Consider the following 15,647-nt stretch of genomic DNA (forward strand, 5'->3'; position numbering starts at 1 on the left):
GACAGCTTTACATTACGATTGATCTAGTGGGTGTCAGTATAAATACAAGCGGTAAAATTAAAGTTGTAGTTTGATGGACAGACATACATTTAGTAAAAACTACATTATCTAATTAATACTAAAACTAATGTTTGCGAATTTTAATAAATTGTGTCTGATTATGTCCTACCTGCGTATTAAATGAATTTTTTGGGGTTATCTACTTTACTGTGTTCTACCATCTATTGAGTTTAATTAATAATGTCCTGAAATGTAATAATTTTATTTTTCTTTTTGAGTTTTTTGTTCTGCAATAACAATCACAAATTGTTACAGTGTATTTAAAATAAAACTGCTAGATCGTTGTCTCTTACAAGTTAATTAATAACGGTGATCTAACACAAGTGGGCAATTAAAGAGAAAATGCTGTTAAACGATACGGGGATTTTCATACTGAATGAAAAGCAAAGTACTATTAAAAAATGTTTGATTTTATAATCCTTCTATACATAACATTTTTTCTTTAAAATATTATTGACATGCACAACTCATTAGCGACTGTCAATAATATTATACATTGTAGTATACCAAGTGACCTTTTTATAAATATTACAAAGGTATAAAACTGGAATACCAAGCTAAAAATTTGGCACCTGCAACATTAATACAATCGAAAAACCACCTCGGAAAAAACAAAAAAAAAAAATGTATAAGAACATTTATTTGAAAAAAATATGGTAATGAAAAACATACAAAGTTTTTTTATAAATAGTTAATTGATGAAATAAACTGAGTATACAAAATTTTTAACAAAATAAAATAAACGAAAAAAACAATACTTTCAGGAGACTAAGACCTAGATGCTTAAGCATAAAAGGAAAATACGTTTTCTAGAAAAAACTAACCTAATAAATAATTTTAGAAACATGACATAACAATATTTTTGCTTCAGTAGAAAAGAACATACACAAACATGTGTGAACTTATTGCAGATTTAATAAAAGAGCTGTAAATCTTATTTGCACAGATGTATTAAATTTCAACATCTGTCTGATAGACCTATTAGATTATTATATACAACGACAAACTGCACATGTAATTTAAATATTTTACATATACAAGGAAAATTTACAGTTAGAGGTACTAAAAGATTGCAAACGTAGCAATTACTATACAAGTAATCATTTTAGTTCATCAGACGATACACCACCAGCTTTCAGATAATTTGTACTAAAGTGCATCCACTCGATAGCTCGACTAGTCAACAGAAACAACTAACAAATTTAACTTAAATACCATGCTATACACGTGTGCACTATCTTTTCTTGTTTAGGAAGGCCTTCTTGTGCGGAGCCGGGGTGTGAGGTCTCGACGATGGTCTCTTTCGCGAAGCGCCGCCATCTTGGGAACCATTACAACAAGAACACATTTTTTTAACACTGCGTCTAGCACCCCTACCACTCGGTGAACAGTCTAAATCGTCTTCACAATGTAACTCTTCACAGCTTTCGTCATCTTTTAATAAATCACTTTTTGATATAGCTACCGTTACTACTTTATAGCTTCCATCACTGAGTTCCTCGTCACAACTAACACTGTGACCGTGTTTGTTGGTACACGACTCCGGACTATGGCTAGAACTTTTACCTAGTTCCGTACTACCGGTCGTGTCTTCCGAACTCGATACTTCCACCGTCCAAGTTTCGCAAGCCTGTTTATTCCTTTCTCCTTTTCGGCGATTACTGTATTTAAATTTGTACTTGTTCAAAGAAGGTGGTGTGTTTTCGTGATACGGATCCGGCGAAACAGGAGAATTCAGCGTGACGTCGGACATCGAGGCGCAATTTTGCAAAAGCGTGTGGTCCTCGCACGAAGAACCCGACTCGTTACTCGCGCTGCTTTGACCGTTCGTCAACTGTTGATTCTGTTCGTACTCTAACTCAGTTCCCGATGGCTGGTACTCGACCGACTCAAATAAAAAATCCGTCCGCAAAGAACTCGAATTATCGTCGTCACTAAACAATGTCATTCCGGGCTTATTCTCTTCTTTGATTTCTTGAGGCGGAGGTCTCTTCACGAGATCTTGAGAAGACTGGTCAAACGATGGTGAATGATTCGCGTCGAAAAGAATATCTGCTTCGGGAAACAGATCGCTGGTACTCGGTTCATCTACGCCTAAATCTTCGCATTCTTCGGATAAAGATTTCTGAAGACGTAACTCTCTTTCGAGCGCTGCTTGCTTCCGTTGCAAACTTAACTGATGCATCTCTCTGTCTAACCTCGGAGGATTACTATTTTTCTTATTTTTATTCTGGAAATAGGTAGCATTTCCTTGAAACTGTTTCTGCTCGGTATTGTTTTGCTGGAAAAATCATTTATTATCGTTACAAAAATGACCAACTAAACTCTCTGTGGCGGTATGAGATACTGATGTCCCAAAAACTGCATGATAGATGGAAATAAAAGCAAACCAGTTTATACTACACGCAACAACAAAAAAAGTCGCAACTGTGACTAACAAGCGACGAAAAATGTTTTCTTGTCGTACCCTACAATACAACAAATACACAAGATCTACTTGTCCCCGTATAAACTAATTTACTAATTTATGATGAAACTTGTCTTTTCTATAACCACCCCGCAGCTTAAGTCCACTACAATACTTTTAGTTGGACCATACACAACACTATCTATTACATAATCGCAAGGATTTCTAAAGCAGTAAGTAGCAAACAATTAACGCTAGTGATTACTGTTGAAATGATCAGCACATATGCATTTTGTGAGGTTAAGTGCTATATTATTTGCGTACTATAACGGGCGTACCAAAATATTTTGACGTTTTTTTAAGTTTCGCTTTTATGAAGTCATTGATGTAAATAAGAAACACAACTGGACCCAAGACTGACCCCTGAAAGACGACTAAAATATGTAACAGGGTCCAGTTGGCCAATGACCAACTTCATATTTTCTCAACAATTCATAGCTCTTAGAATATGAAAAAGTGGGATTCAAAATCTTACTACGCGGACAAAGTAATCTCCAATCAAAATTCAATTGTTCATCCCTTCCAAAAGGTTGATGACGAAATATTTTGACACCCGGTATAGTCGCACACTTATTTTGGAGCCGAAATACCGTGTGTCCCAGATTTTCTTATACAAGCAATAGTTCCCAATTTCTGAAGACACCATGTAATAAAAGTTAATTTTAATGACAAGTGGCGTGACGTACAAAGCATTATCGATTACCGCACCAGGCTGCCGACCTCCATCTTTAAATGTCATCTGTGATATGTTTACTTTTCACTTATCAAAACTTTTACTAAAATGTTGTATCCGGGTTAAATTATAAAAATATATACATTGTAAAAAACGCTTACTATCCTTTTCAAAAGCTTTTGTAGCCCACATTTTAAATCCAGTGGTAACCGAGAGATTGCTTGTAGAAGAAAATCTGGGTGACCCGGTATATATGCAACGTCGCAAATTACTGTATCATTTGCAACAGCCAAATGACTAACATTAAATGCTGAAAAAATGCTGATTACCTTCTCCCCATTATGTAAAAATTCCTCCTTGTTAGAAGGTTCATTATTTGTACCTGCTGATTCCGAAGGTTTGCGGTATCTTGGAGGTGTATGCGACAGCATGGGTCCATTTGACGTGCAAGCAGTAACTAATACTGATTGAACCCTTTCTAATGTCTTCCCCGACTCACCTATAACCACAATTCTTAAAAACGGTCGCACGTTAGGGTGCGAATTCCACCAAGCGAGCACTCACGAACACAACCGTCGCAAGTGCTCGCTTAATACACAGACGTCTTAAAAATAATCTTGCTTACTTTTGTTGTTTTCAGAAGTGATATTTAAAGTCATTGAATTGTGCGTGGTGTTTTGTTCATTTGAAGCTATTTCTTCCTTCACACAAGAAGTCTGGGCGATCACGGGCGTTGCAATCGGTGCGGTACCCATCGATTTCTGATACGTATGGTACACTTTCTCCGACGTGTTGTCCGAATGAATAATGGTTTCTTCTAATTCTATGTTACCAACAGTGCTAGAGATGCTATTAGTACTATCGGGATGGGTCGTCGACTCCGTCGACGCATTTCCGTTGTCTCGGGGTTGCGAAATTGTTAAAAGCAACTCAGTATTCACTCTATCACTGTCGTCGAGTTTTTTTAAAGTCAGGGGCTGCCCGAGCGTCACGGCGGTCAAATGTTGGGAATTCGGCGGCAAAATCACAGGCGGTTGTCCACTAACCCCAGCCAAATTCTGCGACGAAATTCCCGAAATGGGTTGGATAGTTGAATACTTGACGGTCGGAACGCCGGATTTACCACGATTTTGGTTTAAAAAACTTTGAAATAACAACATGTTGGGTCCAGATCTGGCCGGCACGGTGGCTAGAATCTTACTCCCGCCAGACACGACAGCGATCTGTTGCCCGCCTTTCACCATCGACACCGGCATTATGTAATTCCCCGGAACCAGGACCGCGGTATTCGGCATTTTTAAGGCCTCCCCGACACTAGAATCCGCGATTATCAAATTCCGCGTTTGATTATTACTAGCGTCGGTTAAAATCAGCTGCTGCCTCGAATTCGAAGTACTATCGTTCGATTCAGTAGTGACCGTCTGCACGTGTTGTTGCTCCTCTTCTTGAACGGAAATCTGGACCACGCCACACGAGCTATCTTCACTACCTACAGTCCTATGGTCTTCTATATCTACCTCTGACACCATACTACTACACTGTCCGGTTTTCTTTGAACCGGAGTTTTTTTTCCGCTTGGAATTCTGGTTGGGGTTAGTCGGGGGGTTGGACCGGCGTCTCGGCGCCGGTTTGTTATTCAAATCGGGGGAATTCCGCAGCTGCTCGGCGTATTCCGCCAAAATATCAAAAATCCTCTGCGTCGTGTGTTCGTCTTCTTGCGGTTTCTGTTGCGGTTTAGGAATCGGAGACGACTTAGACGCTTGCGTCGTGGTGTTCTTAACAGTTTTGCCTTTCGAGCTTTTGGACGAGGTTTTGGGAACGGAAGGCGCAGGCGCGGGAGTCACACACGGACTTAAGCTACCTTGCGACGTAACGCTTAACGCTGGGGATGCCGCTGGTTGCAAATTGCAGTAACTACTAACCACGACTACCGGGGACAACTGAGTGTATTTTTGACCTTGATTTAGGTACGTCACGCTTATTCTTTGGGAGGTTTCGCTCGACTCGGATGTGTTTGCTTCAGACGGGGTATTGGTGCTACTTCTTTCTTTGATTTGTTTATAAACCATGTCGAACTCTCGCAGTTGTTCTAGAGTGGTGGAACTTAAATTGGATTGAGGGCTTGTGCGTATTACGTTTGATGGTATCTGAAGGACCGGTTTTACGATACGCGCGTTTTGCACTAGGGTTGGACGTGTGACGGTCACCCGAGTGCCTGCACCTTCGTCGTTAGTATTTTCGCCGTCGGACTGAGCTTCTGAAGGTTTTTGTTTCCCTTGGAGCGCAGCAGCTAACAAAGCACTCATTTTACTATGGATTACTGTATCTTTAACTAGAGATATCTGGTCAGAGTTTGAGGTTGCGATCCGAAACACTTGACCTCTTCCCGGGGGGATTAAATTGATAGTTTGTCCTACGGGCATTTGTCTCGTGTAAATCACTCCACCTTGAATGGGTTGTATATTAACCGACGAGTTCTTGGCTTGCGCTTTTTTATTAATGTCGGTATTGGTGATGGTTTCTGTACACGTGCTACCCGCTTCGGTCGTTTCAGTATTATTCTGATACACCGACTTTCCGAAAGCTTGTTGAAACTTAGGCAGAGTCGATTTACAAATGAACTGTAAAATAGTCCCTTGGCCACTTGAGTGTGTATTAGACACAGTTTTAGTAGTCGTGGTGGCTGTAGTAGCAACCGACTTCGCCAAATTCGCGTCTTCGTGACCCGACTGTTCCACGGTTGACGAGACTTTCGCTGAGTTAGTCTAAAACAACAACAATTAACATTTGTACCACATCCACACAAGTTGCGACAACTTTACCTGTACCTCTTGCGACGAGTTCAGTGGGGTTTTGTTGGTCTGAGTAGTCGCCGGTCGTATGATTTGTTGCGACAAAATGTTGATAAGAGGCGACGACCGGTTTCTAACGCAGTTGCTCTGTCCGGGTCTTATGATCTGCTGCGACAGTATGTTGATGAGAGTCGACGGCTGAGAGGTGCTGGGTTTGGTGGATGCAGCTGACGCAGGAGTAACCGACGTGGACGTCGTAGGCATATCTGAGTTCGAATTGTGTTCGGGTTTATCGGAGCGAGGCTGTCCGATTCTTTGAATGTGAGGCGTGATCTGAGTACTTGTTTGCGTGTTTTGTACTGGAACGGTGGAGGTCGATCTTCCCCCGGAAATTTGAACGACGTTAACGATGTGATTTACGTTCGTAGGTCGGATCATCTCGTAGTCGTTTAAACCCGGTACGTTTGACAGCACGGACCTGACGTAGTTGGAATCTAGTGGCAGTCTTTCGAGTACTACTCGTGGATTCATGTCGTTTCTTTGTTTATCAATATCACCCTTCTTCGAAGAAATTAGCTTGTCGTCTTTATCACTAAAATCTTTTTTTGGTTTCTTTAATTTATCACTATCGTCATCTGAAAGCTTCTTTTGTTTATTACTGTTAAATTTTTTTATGTTTTTATTTGAGCCAGTCTTCTTTTGTATATCACTATCTCGTTTTGAATTCTTAGAACTAAGTTTCTTAAGTCTATCACCATCATATTTTCTAAGCGCTCTTAAAGAATACTTATCGTAGTCTATTCGTTCAAATACGCGATTTGCCGAAGAATTCGAATTCTTCAAATGAGATAATTTATATTTACAACACATAACTTTACGCGGTCTTCCGACGGCCTTCTTTTTATTGTTGTAGCCGCAGTTACAATTCTGGGAACCGCTATCACTGTACGTAGGAATGAAACTCTTGATAACTTCGTCGGATAATCGGTGCAGGATTATCTTGACTTCTTTGTTAGTGCTCGCCTTCGACTTATCCTCCGGTTTCGACTCGTCGTCTTTGTCTTCCGGGCTGGAAACGCGCCTCTCGAACCCTACTTTCTCTTTTATACAATTGGTGAGATCCGCGCGACAACCCTCGACCTCTTTGATACACCCCTTGTCCGACTTGTCGGTTTTTTCAACAATCATAGGAATATGTTGTTCTGAAAGCGTTTTGAGCAATAAACTTCTACTTTGGTTGATTTCGTTCTTTATCGACTCCTCCACGTCTGTTTTAATGTCTGCCTTACCGACGCCACTTTTGTTAGTTTGCGCGGGACTTCCATCCAGGTTCTTGCAACAAGGGGTTTTAGGAACATTTTTGTGATTATTGTTATTCGCACTTGGAGTAGATTGCGTAGTCTGTACAGTTGGTGTTTTACAGTTGATCACATTTACCTTTTTGCAAGAATCGCCCTTGGTGTCGTCCTTGTTGTTACTAGTAGGCAGACAACAATTAGCGTTTTTTGACGAATTTTCATTTTGTACACAGGTTTCCGACTTTTCGTTATCGTTTTTAGTCAGCAGCGACTTTATTATCAAGTTTTTATTCAGCTCTTTTTCAATCAATGGAGGTATTCCGTTTTTTGGACGAAATGTTTTGCTTGCGCCCTCGTCAAATTTTACCTTCTTCTCGGGAATAACCTCCATCTCGTGATTTTTTGTCCGCTTTAGGTGGGACTTGTCGTCGGGTTCTTCGTTTTTAGGGTTGTGAAAAAAATTCGCCGGCTTCCTTTGGTCGGTGGATTCGGTTTTATTGCTACTGGCGACCGTTTGAACTTCGCACTTGTCGGTATCCGGGTTCGAGAGCAGTTTTTCGGTTTTTACGCACGTGATGGTTTGGGTTTGGTTGTGTAGCTTGCCGTCGCCTAGACAATTCGAGTCGGTTCGTCGGGAAGGGGGTGGCGGGATTTTGTCAAAACTTGGAAAACCTTTACTTGGTGCGATCGTTTCGTCCTCTTTGTTTTTAAAGTCTTTGAAATTCATGTTTGAGATGACTGTCTCGGTTCGGGATAGGTTTTTGCTATGAGAGGATAGTTTGGTGTAGTTCGTCAGGTTCTGCGCATGCGGTGTTGCGTCCTTTTTTGACAAATTGATACCGTGGGCTGGCAAATTATCACATTTACTTGAACTTGATTTTGGATCACTTTGTGCTCCGCGCTGGGTTTGTGATGCATGATCTGATACTAATTTATCATGTTTTACTAAGTTCAATGATTCACTGTGAGATGGCACTTTGTTTCTTTGGAGATATTCAATTAATGACATAGGTTTGTCAAGTAGAAAATGCGGCCGCGATTGTACTGTTCCGACTTTACTTACACTACGTGAGGTTAACTTATTCTTCACCAAATTTAACGTTTCACTTTTTACATGTTCTTCTTTAACTGAGGTTGAACTTGATGGTGAATGTTTCGAAACGGGTGGTCTTGGTTGCTGCGATTTCGTAGTCCTTGTACAACTTTGGTTTTCTGTTAAGGTATCCGGTTTGCTTCTTTTCATTTCGGAAGTGACGCGAGCGAATTCATACGTAATCATATTATGCAAAAAATTATCACTAGACGACGTTACTAAATTTTGATAATTTTCATAATCGAACATCGTGTTTTCGAGATTATCGGTTGGTTTTCTTTTATTGAGATTATTCCGAAAATCGAGAGCTTCCTTCGCGTGCCTTTCGCGACTCGCGCTTGTCGAAAGATCGGTGATTCCCTCGGGCGAGTGCTTCGTTTCCGAGTTATTTAAATGGTTGAAGAAGACGCCAGAAAACGACCTTCCAGAGTTATAAAAACCATTTCCGCTCTGTTGTTGGTATTCTGGAAGCCTCTGTTGACTATTATAACTAAAAGCCGAATCCGAAGAATGTTCAGAAAACCAACTTTCTCTATAATTTTGTGAGTTATTAACTAGATTATTGCTTTCTAAGACAGCTTGTGCAGATTGAGGTTTATTTCTCTTAATGTTATGCCTAAACATCCGCAGCGTCTTCAAGGTGTTAGGATCGGACTTCGCCTGCGGCAATTCAGGAGGTTCAGGACTGCAATTTTCTATCATATTAACTAACTTTTCGTCCGCGTAGAGAAAACTTTCGTAACCCCTTTCTATTCCAGCTAACTCGTCCACCGGCTCGCGCTTAACCGTCGCAAACATGGAATAATCTATATCGACGAATTTAAGCTCCGTGACAAGATTTTTAGTGCGTTCCATATCATTCAAGTACATCTCACACAGCCTATGCAAATCCTCCCACCTCAACAACCAACTCAGCAAGTGATACCGCGGTCCGTTTAAAACAACAGCAAGATCATCACATAATTGGGATGAAATTCCCAGAGTTTCAAAATTCAAGGCCTCATTAAGAGCAAAGTTAGTTGTTAAGCGTAAATCTAGATTCGGTTTGCACATCCATTTCCCGCAGGAATTACACATCCAACAAATTTCGTCAGACGCGGTGACAGGTGGGTGGAGCTTACACTCCCAAATCTGACCGGTGTCCAACACATTGAAACCAGATTGTCTTGCCAAATCTTCGATTTTTCGCAAACGTTCCAAGGTCGGTTCTAAACTAAACGCGGTTAAAGCACACTCCCTACTAACTTGAATGTTGTCTTTTAGAATATCAGCCAAATTGTAGAAGCCGCTGGCAAGACGTTTCGTCGTTTCTTCCACCTTCTCGGCGTCGTTCTCGCTTTTTTGGGACTCGAGGTTGTTCATGTCCGTCGTTAGCGCCCGTATGTACAACTCGATGGTGAACGTTCGCAGCTTCAAGCCAAACTACGGGAAAAACAGTGTCAGAGTGATTCTTCAACAAATGTAGTTATACCTTATTGTGGATGATTTCGCAACAGATGTAGATGTGTTGCGCCGCCGTCGCCGCTTGAATAATCCGTCGGATGGAAACTTCCACTTTATCAACCATGGAGTGTTCTATACTAAACGCAATCCAAGTGTCCAAAAGCTCCTTCAGAACTTCCCCACTTTCACTAATAGGTTTTGTAACAGCAGCAGTAACAAACACTTGAGAAGCCAGAAACGTTATTTCAGGGTAATTCCGCCAGACTTTTGAGATTTTCACCCGTTTTTTCGCAAAGCGTCGAATTAAATGTAAACCTTCCTCCAAACTTAGTTTCTTAAACTAGAAAAAAAATCGTCAATACGAGACTGTCATTCATAAACCCTACTCACCAATCCAACTATATCTGATCTTCTATTGTATCTGTACAGTAGCGCTACATGAATATCAAAACAAAACAGAATGTGAATTTTAGTTGCATTGAGACTGAAATTTTGTGTTTGAGACAAATTGTAACAATTCATAAAAGCGGTAACCAAATTCAACGCCAAATCTTCACACTGGGATTCACACAATTTCTTCAATCGAACGGAAACTAAATACGCCGTTTCAACGCAAAAAAACTCAATTTCTGGAAAGAGACTGTTAGGTGAGAAAAACACTCAAGTGTGGTTACCTTTTTGCCCGATGGTTGCGTTGCTGTCGTGTAAAAGGTTGGCCAAAACGGGATCGTCCCACGGATTCTTGATAACGTCTGCCAATTTTTGAAACTTTTTTGAGAACACATCGCTTATTTTCATCAATTCGTGCTGGGTTTTTTCCACCTCGCTTAACAATTTTGTTTCGAAATCAGCTGAAATCAAAGATTAGGGTCGCCGGGGAAGGTGAGCGTGTCGTACCTTTAAACATTTTCCATTTTCCTGTTAAAACAATATTCAAAGTGTGTAATTTCGCCCAGTCCATAATTTGTATGATGTAACCAATATCTGAATTTTGTTGATTGCACTGACCTAAGCTTTTCCATATTTCAATAAGCGATTCTATTTTCTTTGAGAACGGTTCGAGCTTATTTTTGAGGATGTGTTCAAATTTCTGAAAGAGAAAGTCACATTACTCATAAATACTACAAAAGGTGTATGATATGCAAATCTAATGAAGCAAATTTAAATGAAAAAAAAAAAAGTGAAAATCTCAACTATCTGAACTAAACTGAATAAATTATAAAGAGTGATATCATAAATGTTGTGAGGGATAATGGGATGGTTTAAACTAAAACAGAACGTGCATACAACAAATTAAACGCCCTTTGGGGCAATGTTTGTGATTAAGATGTTTGCTGGCGTGATGTGGTGGTAATGAGAAAGTGACAAAGTGGATTATGAGATCACTCTTTTAAAAAAAATAATAGTATAAAAAAGATGCGTGCTTTAAACGGTGTGAAGTCGTTAACTCCCTGGCATTTAGAACTCATCTTGGATGGTAACACAGGAACAAGCAATTAAACAAACAAATCTCCAGCTCTAACAACAGAACTGTCGGGAACTAGGTGGCATTTTATTCGAGGCACTCCAACAAAAACACAGTCTACACGAAACATGATCATATTGCACTCAACAATTTTGTCTTAACATCTCAAACTGGCCAAACTCTTCAATTTTCGTAAAATTTCTTAATAGAACATGGCGGCCATGCGAAAATGTAACTACACACTGTCTTTCACAATAATCATGCGAAAATTAAACAAACTAATGTGCAAAAAGCACAAAAATTTAAATGTTCACCTTATACACATTTATAAAGTTTCTTTCTTGCTCTTTGTTTATATTTGATTTACTCTCAAGTTTGTTATCGTCCTCCTGTGACGCCATATTTACACCAGTTATCTGCACGCATACGCTCTCACCCCTACCCACAAATGCCAAGTTATGAAACAATATTACCAACAGACTTATTTTTATTTTACCCCAAATCATAACACATAACCTAAAACGTATATAAATAAACCGAATTTTGCATAAATAAAACAAACAACGCCAATTAACACTCGGATTTAATTATACTACGACACAAAAAAAAACAAGGGACTACAAATAACAAAAAGCTATTTATTTGTCATTAAAAAAACATTATAATGCCTATATTATACAAAAATGGTTATATTCAACACAACGTGATAAATAATAAAATTTTAAAACTTAAATTTAGCTTGACCTTTCACGCTCGCAAATTATAGCCACCCTCAAGTTAGTTATGTAAAAGCATTAGCAATTTTATAAATTGCATCTGCTTTTGTCATGATGCCAATGTCAGAATCTAAGTAGCGAAATATAGGAGCGACTTCCTCAGGTGAGTCCTAAAATAATAAAAAAAAATACACAAAGTTGATATACTATACACACAGTATACCTTATTAATAAGCGGCGAAATTTCCCTCCATGAGAATGCATACAAATTGGTTTTGCTATTTATAGGCCCAAAATCCACAATACTGGGTTGATCTGGATATGACATAATAACATCAAATATATCTGAAATCAAAAATTTTAATTCCGCTTCAGGAAAGTGCGCACCTGAATTACAGTGTTTGCGTGGAAATCTGCCAAGGATATTTTCTTTAAAAAAATTTGTTAATGTGTCAATGATTAAAGGGCCTTCATCCTTAAAATGCGCATAGTAAGTGGGCCAGTCTCTGGGGGTTATTCCTAAAATTACAATTAACATGAAAATATAGTAAACTCATACATTTTGCACCTCTCAATACATTGTTGATCACTATGCAACGGAATTCAGACGCTGGATGTATACTCTTCCACGGCTTCAAGGCCAAATAAAACGGAATGCTACTCTGTTGTGAAGAAAAATCTTCAGCAATAATATTTGAAGTAGTTAAGTATAAAAACAGATCATTCACGTTTGTAACTTTTAACTCATTCCCAAAACTGAACATTTTGGCGTCCTAAAATATTGCTATTAGTATTGGAGCGTTGTCCCTCATAATAGTACCATAGGGGCATGCCAGTTGTTTTTCACAAAAGCATTATTGTCCAAATTATTGATAACATTTTTTAAAGCACCCATAAACTCTACGGGACAAACCTAAAAAAAATCATCTAATAACAACAATAACATTTAATAACAACAATACCTCTGCAACATCTGTATCTGAATCATCTGATTTAAGCTTGTCTACAACTACCTCTGGCAACTCCAATAATACTGTTTGAAGCGCAATATGCTTAAACGGCTCATACCACCTGTGAATCGAAAAATCTTTCAAATCTTGAAGTTCCTGGAACAAAGTTTACAATCATTTTTTTTTTTATTTCGTGTTTGACAACTACTAACCAACATATTCACGCCACGAAAAGCTGTCAATATAATTAAATACAAGTACTTTTAACAACAAGAATAATTTGTAACAGGGATTAAATTCTTTTTACAGGCAAATTGTTTCAATCTGAAAAAGTCGTAACCTCAATCTTGAATTACAAATTACAAATAGTGCAATTGCGCAAGCGCACAGTATGGTCTCCCATGGTCCCCCCCTCTGTGACAACAGTAGATCAGAGGTTCTCAAACTCTTGGTCGTGTCTTGTGTTTACGGTCTCGCTGGTGGCCTATCCTTAGACATCCATAGATGTCAGCAGTGTCGTGGCCTCTTTTTATTGGTTGGCGTCAAAGTTTCCTCTAAAAGCTAACAGTGTCCTATTTATACCTGTCCCAAAGAGTGAAATGGGCTTACACTTCTTAATCGCGTTTCAAACATATTTCCCGTTCGTTATTATATTTGAAAGATATTTTTTTGCAAGATCATATCATTTTTATATAACTAAGAGAAACACTTATTATTGTTGTTTAAATTGTGAGTAATCTACAAAAATATATAAGTATCATGCTATCTCATATTTGTTAACGTATTATCGTTCTATCTTATCGCATGTTGACTCAAACCAGAGAGGTAGTAATCCGATTTATGCCGTGAAACAACCTAACGGTCCAAAATGAGAGAAATATTGCATCTTCAAGTGGGTCAGTGCGGGAACCAAATTGGCTCTAGGGTAAGTTTTGATTTGACTAAATTCAAAATGAATCCGCTTCGCTTTATTCCTAATTTAATTACACCCAGTTATCAGTGCAAACATTTCTAGTGCACCGACGCCCTATGTAATTGCACAACTATTAAATTTCAGTTTTGGCAAACCATCTCTAAAGAACATGGAGTTGACCCAACTGGGAAGTACGTCGGAGATAACGATCTCCAGTTGGACCGGATCAACGTCTACTTCACCGAGGCCGCTAATGCCAACTACGTACCAAGAGCCGTCCTAGTTGATCTAGAACCCGGTACTATGGACACCATTCGTAGCGGACCCGTAGGTACTCTTTTCAACCCCAACAACTTCGTCTTTGCCCAAAGCGGCGCAGGTAACAACTGGGCTAAAGGTCACTACACTGAGGGAGCTGAAATATGTGAAAATGTCCTCGACGTAATCCGTCACGAAATCGAACGATGCGACTGTTTCCAAGGGTTTCAATTCACTCATTCGCTTGGTGGTGGTACTGGGTCGGGTTTTGGTACTCTCTTGACAGCTAAAGTTAGAGAAGAGTACCCCGATAGGATGGTCACTAGTTTCAGCGTAGTACCATCCCCCAAAGTGTCCGAGGTTGTTCTGGAGCCATATAACGCCACACTATCTGTCCAACAACTGATAGAAAATACGGATCAAACGCAATGCATCGACAATGAAGCTTTGTATGAAATTTGCTTCCAAACTTTGAAAAAACCAACGCCGACGTATGACGATTTGAATCATTTGATTTCTTTGACTATGTCGGGGGTAACAACGTGCTTCCGTTTTCCGGGACAGTTGAATGCCGATTTGAGGAAATTGTCGGTTAATATGGTACCTTTCCCCCGGCTGCATTTCTTTGTTCCGGGATTTGCCCCCTTGACTGCTCCCAATAGCGTTGCGTACAGGAAGTTGAGCGTTAAGGACTTGACGGAGCAAATGTTTAGTCCCAAAAATATTATGGCGGCTTGCAACCCTACAGCCGGTAGATATTTGACAGTTGCGACCATTTTTAGAGGACCGGTGTCTATGAAGGAGGTGGACCATGTTATGTTCGATACACAAAGCAAAAATTCTGCCTACTTCGTGGAATGGATACCTCACAATGTGCAAACCGCAGTATGCGATGTTCCGTCACCTCATGCCCCTATTTCGTCTACTTTCATTGCCAATACTACCGCTATTCAAGATTTGTTTAAACGTATTCAAGAACAATTCTCTGTCATGTTTAGACGTAAAGCATTTTTACATTGGTACTTGGGAGAAGGCATGGATGAACAAGAATTTACAGAGGCAGAGAGCAATTTAATTGACTTGATTTCAGAGTACCAGCAGTACCAGGTATGTACAAAATTTGTATTATTGTTATTTTTGGTAATAAAATACATTCTCATCAAGAATAAGTACCTTGATATATAGGTATACTTTGAGATAAGTGAGTTTTACTTAGAAATCAAAAAGATAAATATCTGGATTAATTTTGTGTTCGTAGAATTTGTTGCATAACAGAGATTTATTAGATAAATTAAAAATTATCTAAAATGACATAATCGCTTTAAATATAACTACTTTTATTGTTGTTTCCAGGAAGCTGAAGCTGATGACTATCATGACACTGACGAGGAAGAGCCGCAAGAAGAGGAGGAGTGAAATAAATAAGTTATATCAAACTGTAAATGATATGAATAAACATTAATAATAATAATAATAAAGTTTTAAGGTCCAAACACATAATGCAGAAATTAAGAAATAA

General features: G+C 39.2%; 3 protein-coding genes across 6 annotated transcripts; 1 reads left to right on the forward strand and 2 right to left on the reverse strand.

Annotated features, from left to right (window-relative positions):
* Positions 1 to 246: 246 nt before the first annotated feature.
* Positions 247 to 11,731, reverse strand: LOC135141754 (uncharacterized). Of its 4 annotated transcripts, none has more exons than XM_064073152.1 (9): positions 11,606 to 11,730; positions 10,724 to 10,916; positions 10,501 to 10,677; positions 10,217 to 10,455; positions 9,855 to 10,166; positions 6,023 to 9,805; positions 3,826 to 5,965; positions 3,530 to 3,699; positions 247 to 2,341 (listed from the first exon to the last, which is right to left on the reverse strand). In XM_064073152.1, exons 1-9 carry the CDS (start codon positions 11,690 to 11,692, stop codon positions 1,295 to 1,297), a joined length of 8,148 nt encoding a protein of 2,715 aa, XP_063929222.1. In that variant the 5' UTR covers positions 11,693 to 11,730; the 3' UTR covers positions 247 to 1,294. The 4 variants fall into 4 exon arrangements, with proteins under 4 accessions (XP_063929222.1, XP_063929223.1, XP_063929224.1 ...); XM_064073153.1 differs by having other exon boundaries at positions 11,251 to 11,730; XM_064073154.1 differs by having other exon boundaries at positions 2,191 to 2,341; positions 3,583 to 3,699; positions 11,606 to 11,731.
* A 178-nt stretch (positions 11,732 to 11,909) lies between these two features.
* Positions 11,910 to 13,677, reverse strand: LOC135141637 (translation initiation factor eIF2 assembly protein-like). The gene is made up of 8 exons (XM_064072911.1): positions 13,567 to 13,677; positions 13,170 to 13,518; positions 12,970 to 13,113; positions 12,828 to 12,920; positions 12,576 to 12,780; positions 12,404 to 12,526; positions 12,231 to 12,352; positions 11,910 to 12,177 (listed from the first exon to the last, which is right to left on the reverse strand). The coding sequence occupies exons 2-8, from the start codon at positions 13,173 to 13,175 to the stop codon at positions 12,073 to 12,075; spliced, it is 798 nt and encodes a 265-aa protein (XP_063928981.1). The 5' UTR covers positions 13,176 to 13,518; positions 13,567 to 13,677; the 3' UTR covers positions 11,910 to 12,072.
* Positions 13,678 to 13,745: 68 nt separating this feature from the next.
* LOC135141635 (tubulin beta-1 chain-like) lies at positions 13,746 to 15,606 on the forward strand. Its single transcript, XM_064072906.1, has 3 exons — positions 13,746 to 13,882; positions 14,015 to 15,235; positions 15,482 to 15,606. Exons 1-3 carry the CDS (start codon positions 13,826 to 13,828, stop codon positions 15,542 to 15,544), a joined length of 1,341 nt encoding a protein of 446 aa, XP_063928976.1. The 5' UTR covers positions 13,746 to 13,825; the 3' UTR covers positions 15,545 to 15,606.
* The last annotated feature ends 41 nt before the right edge of the window (positions 15,607 to 15,647 follow it).

Source organism: Zophobas morio, unplaced genomic scaffold, assembly GCF_036711695.1.
Source record: "Zophobas morio isolate AGI-343-1 ecotype UQ-CSIRO unplaced genomic scaffold, CSIRO_AGI_Zmor_V1 ptg000044l, whole genome shotgun sequence".
In the NCBI taxonomy this organism is placed as follows: domain Eukaryota; kingdom Metazoa; phylum Arthropoda; class Insecta; order Coleoptera; family Tenebrionidae; genus Zophobas; species Zophobas morio.

Bases quoted from the DNA above. Each gene is read 5' to 3' on its own strand.
- LOC135141754 (XM_064073152.1), bottom strand. From the start codon at position 11,692: ATGGCGTCACAGGAGGACGATAACAAACTTGAGAGTAAATCAAATATA. The intron at 10,917-11,605 runs GTGAACATTTAA...TTTCTCTTTCAG, and splicing joins ACTTTATAAATGTGTATAAG to AAATTTGAACACATCCTCAA. The intron at 10,167-10,216 runs GTGAGTAGGGTT...TTTTTTTTCTAG, and splicing joins GATCAGATATAGTTGGATTG to TTTAAGAAACTAAGTTTGGA.
- LOC135141637 (XM_064072911.1), bottom strand. The intron at 12,921-12,969 runs GTATTGTTGTTA...GATTTTTTTTAG, and splicing joins CAGATACAGATGTTGCAGAG to GTTTGTCCCGTAGAGTTTAT. The intron at 12,781-12,827 runs GTACTATTATGA...GCAATATTTTAG, and splicing joins ACAACTGGCATGCCCCTATG to GACGCCAAAATGTTCAGTTT.
- LOC135141635 (XM_064072906.1), top strand. From the start codon at position 13,826: ATGAGAGAAATATTGCATCTTCAAGTGGGTCAGTGCGGGAACCAAATT. The intron at 13,883-14,014 runs GTAAGTTTTGAT...ATTAAATTTCAG, and splicing joins GGAACCAAATTGGCTCTAGG to TTTTGGCAAACCATCTCTAA. The intron at 15,236-15,481 runs GTATGTACAAAA...TGTTGTTTCCAG, and splicing joins CAGAGTACCAGCAGTACCAG to GAAGCTGAAGCTGATGACTA.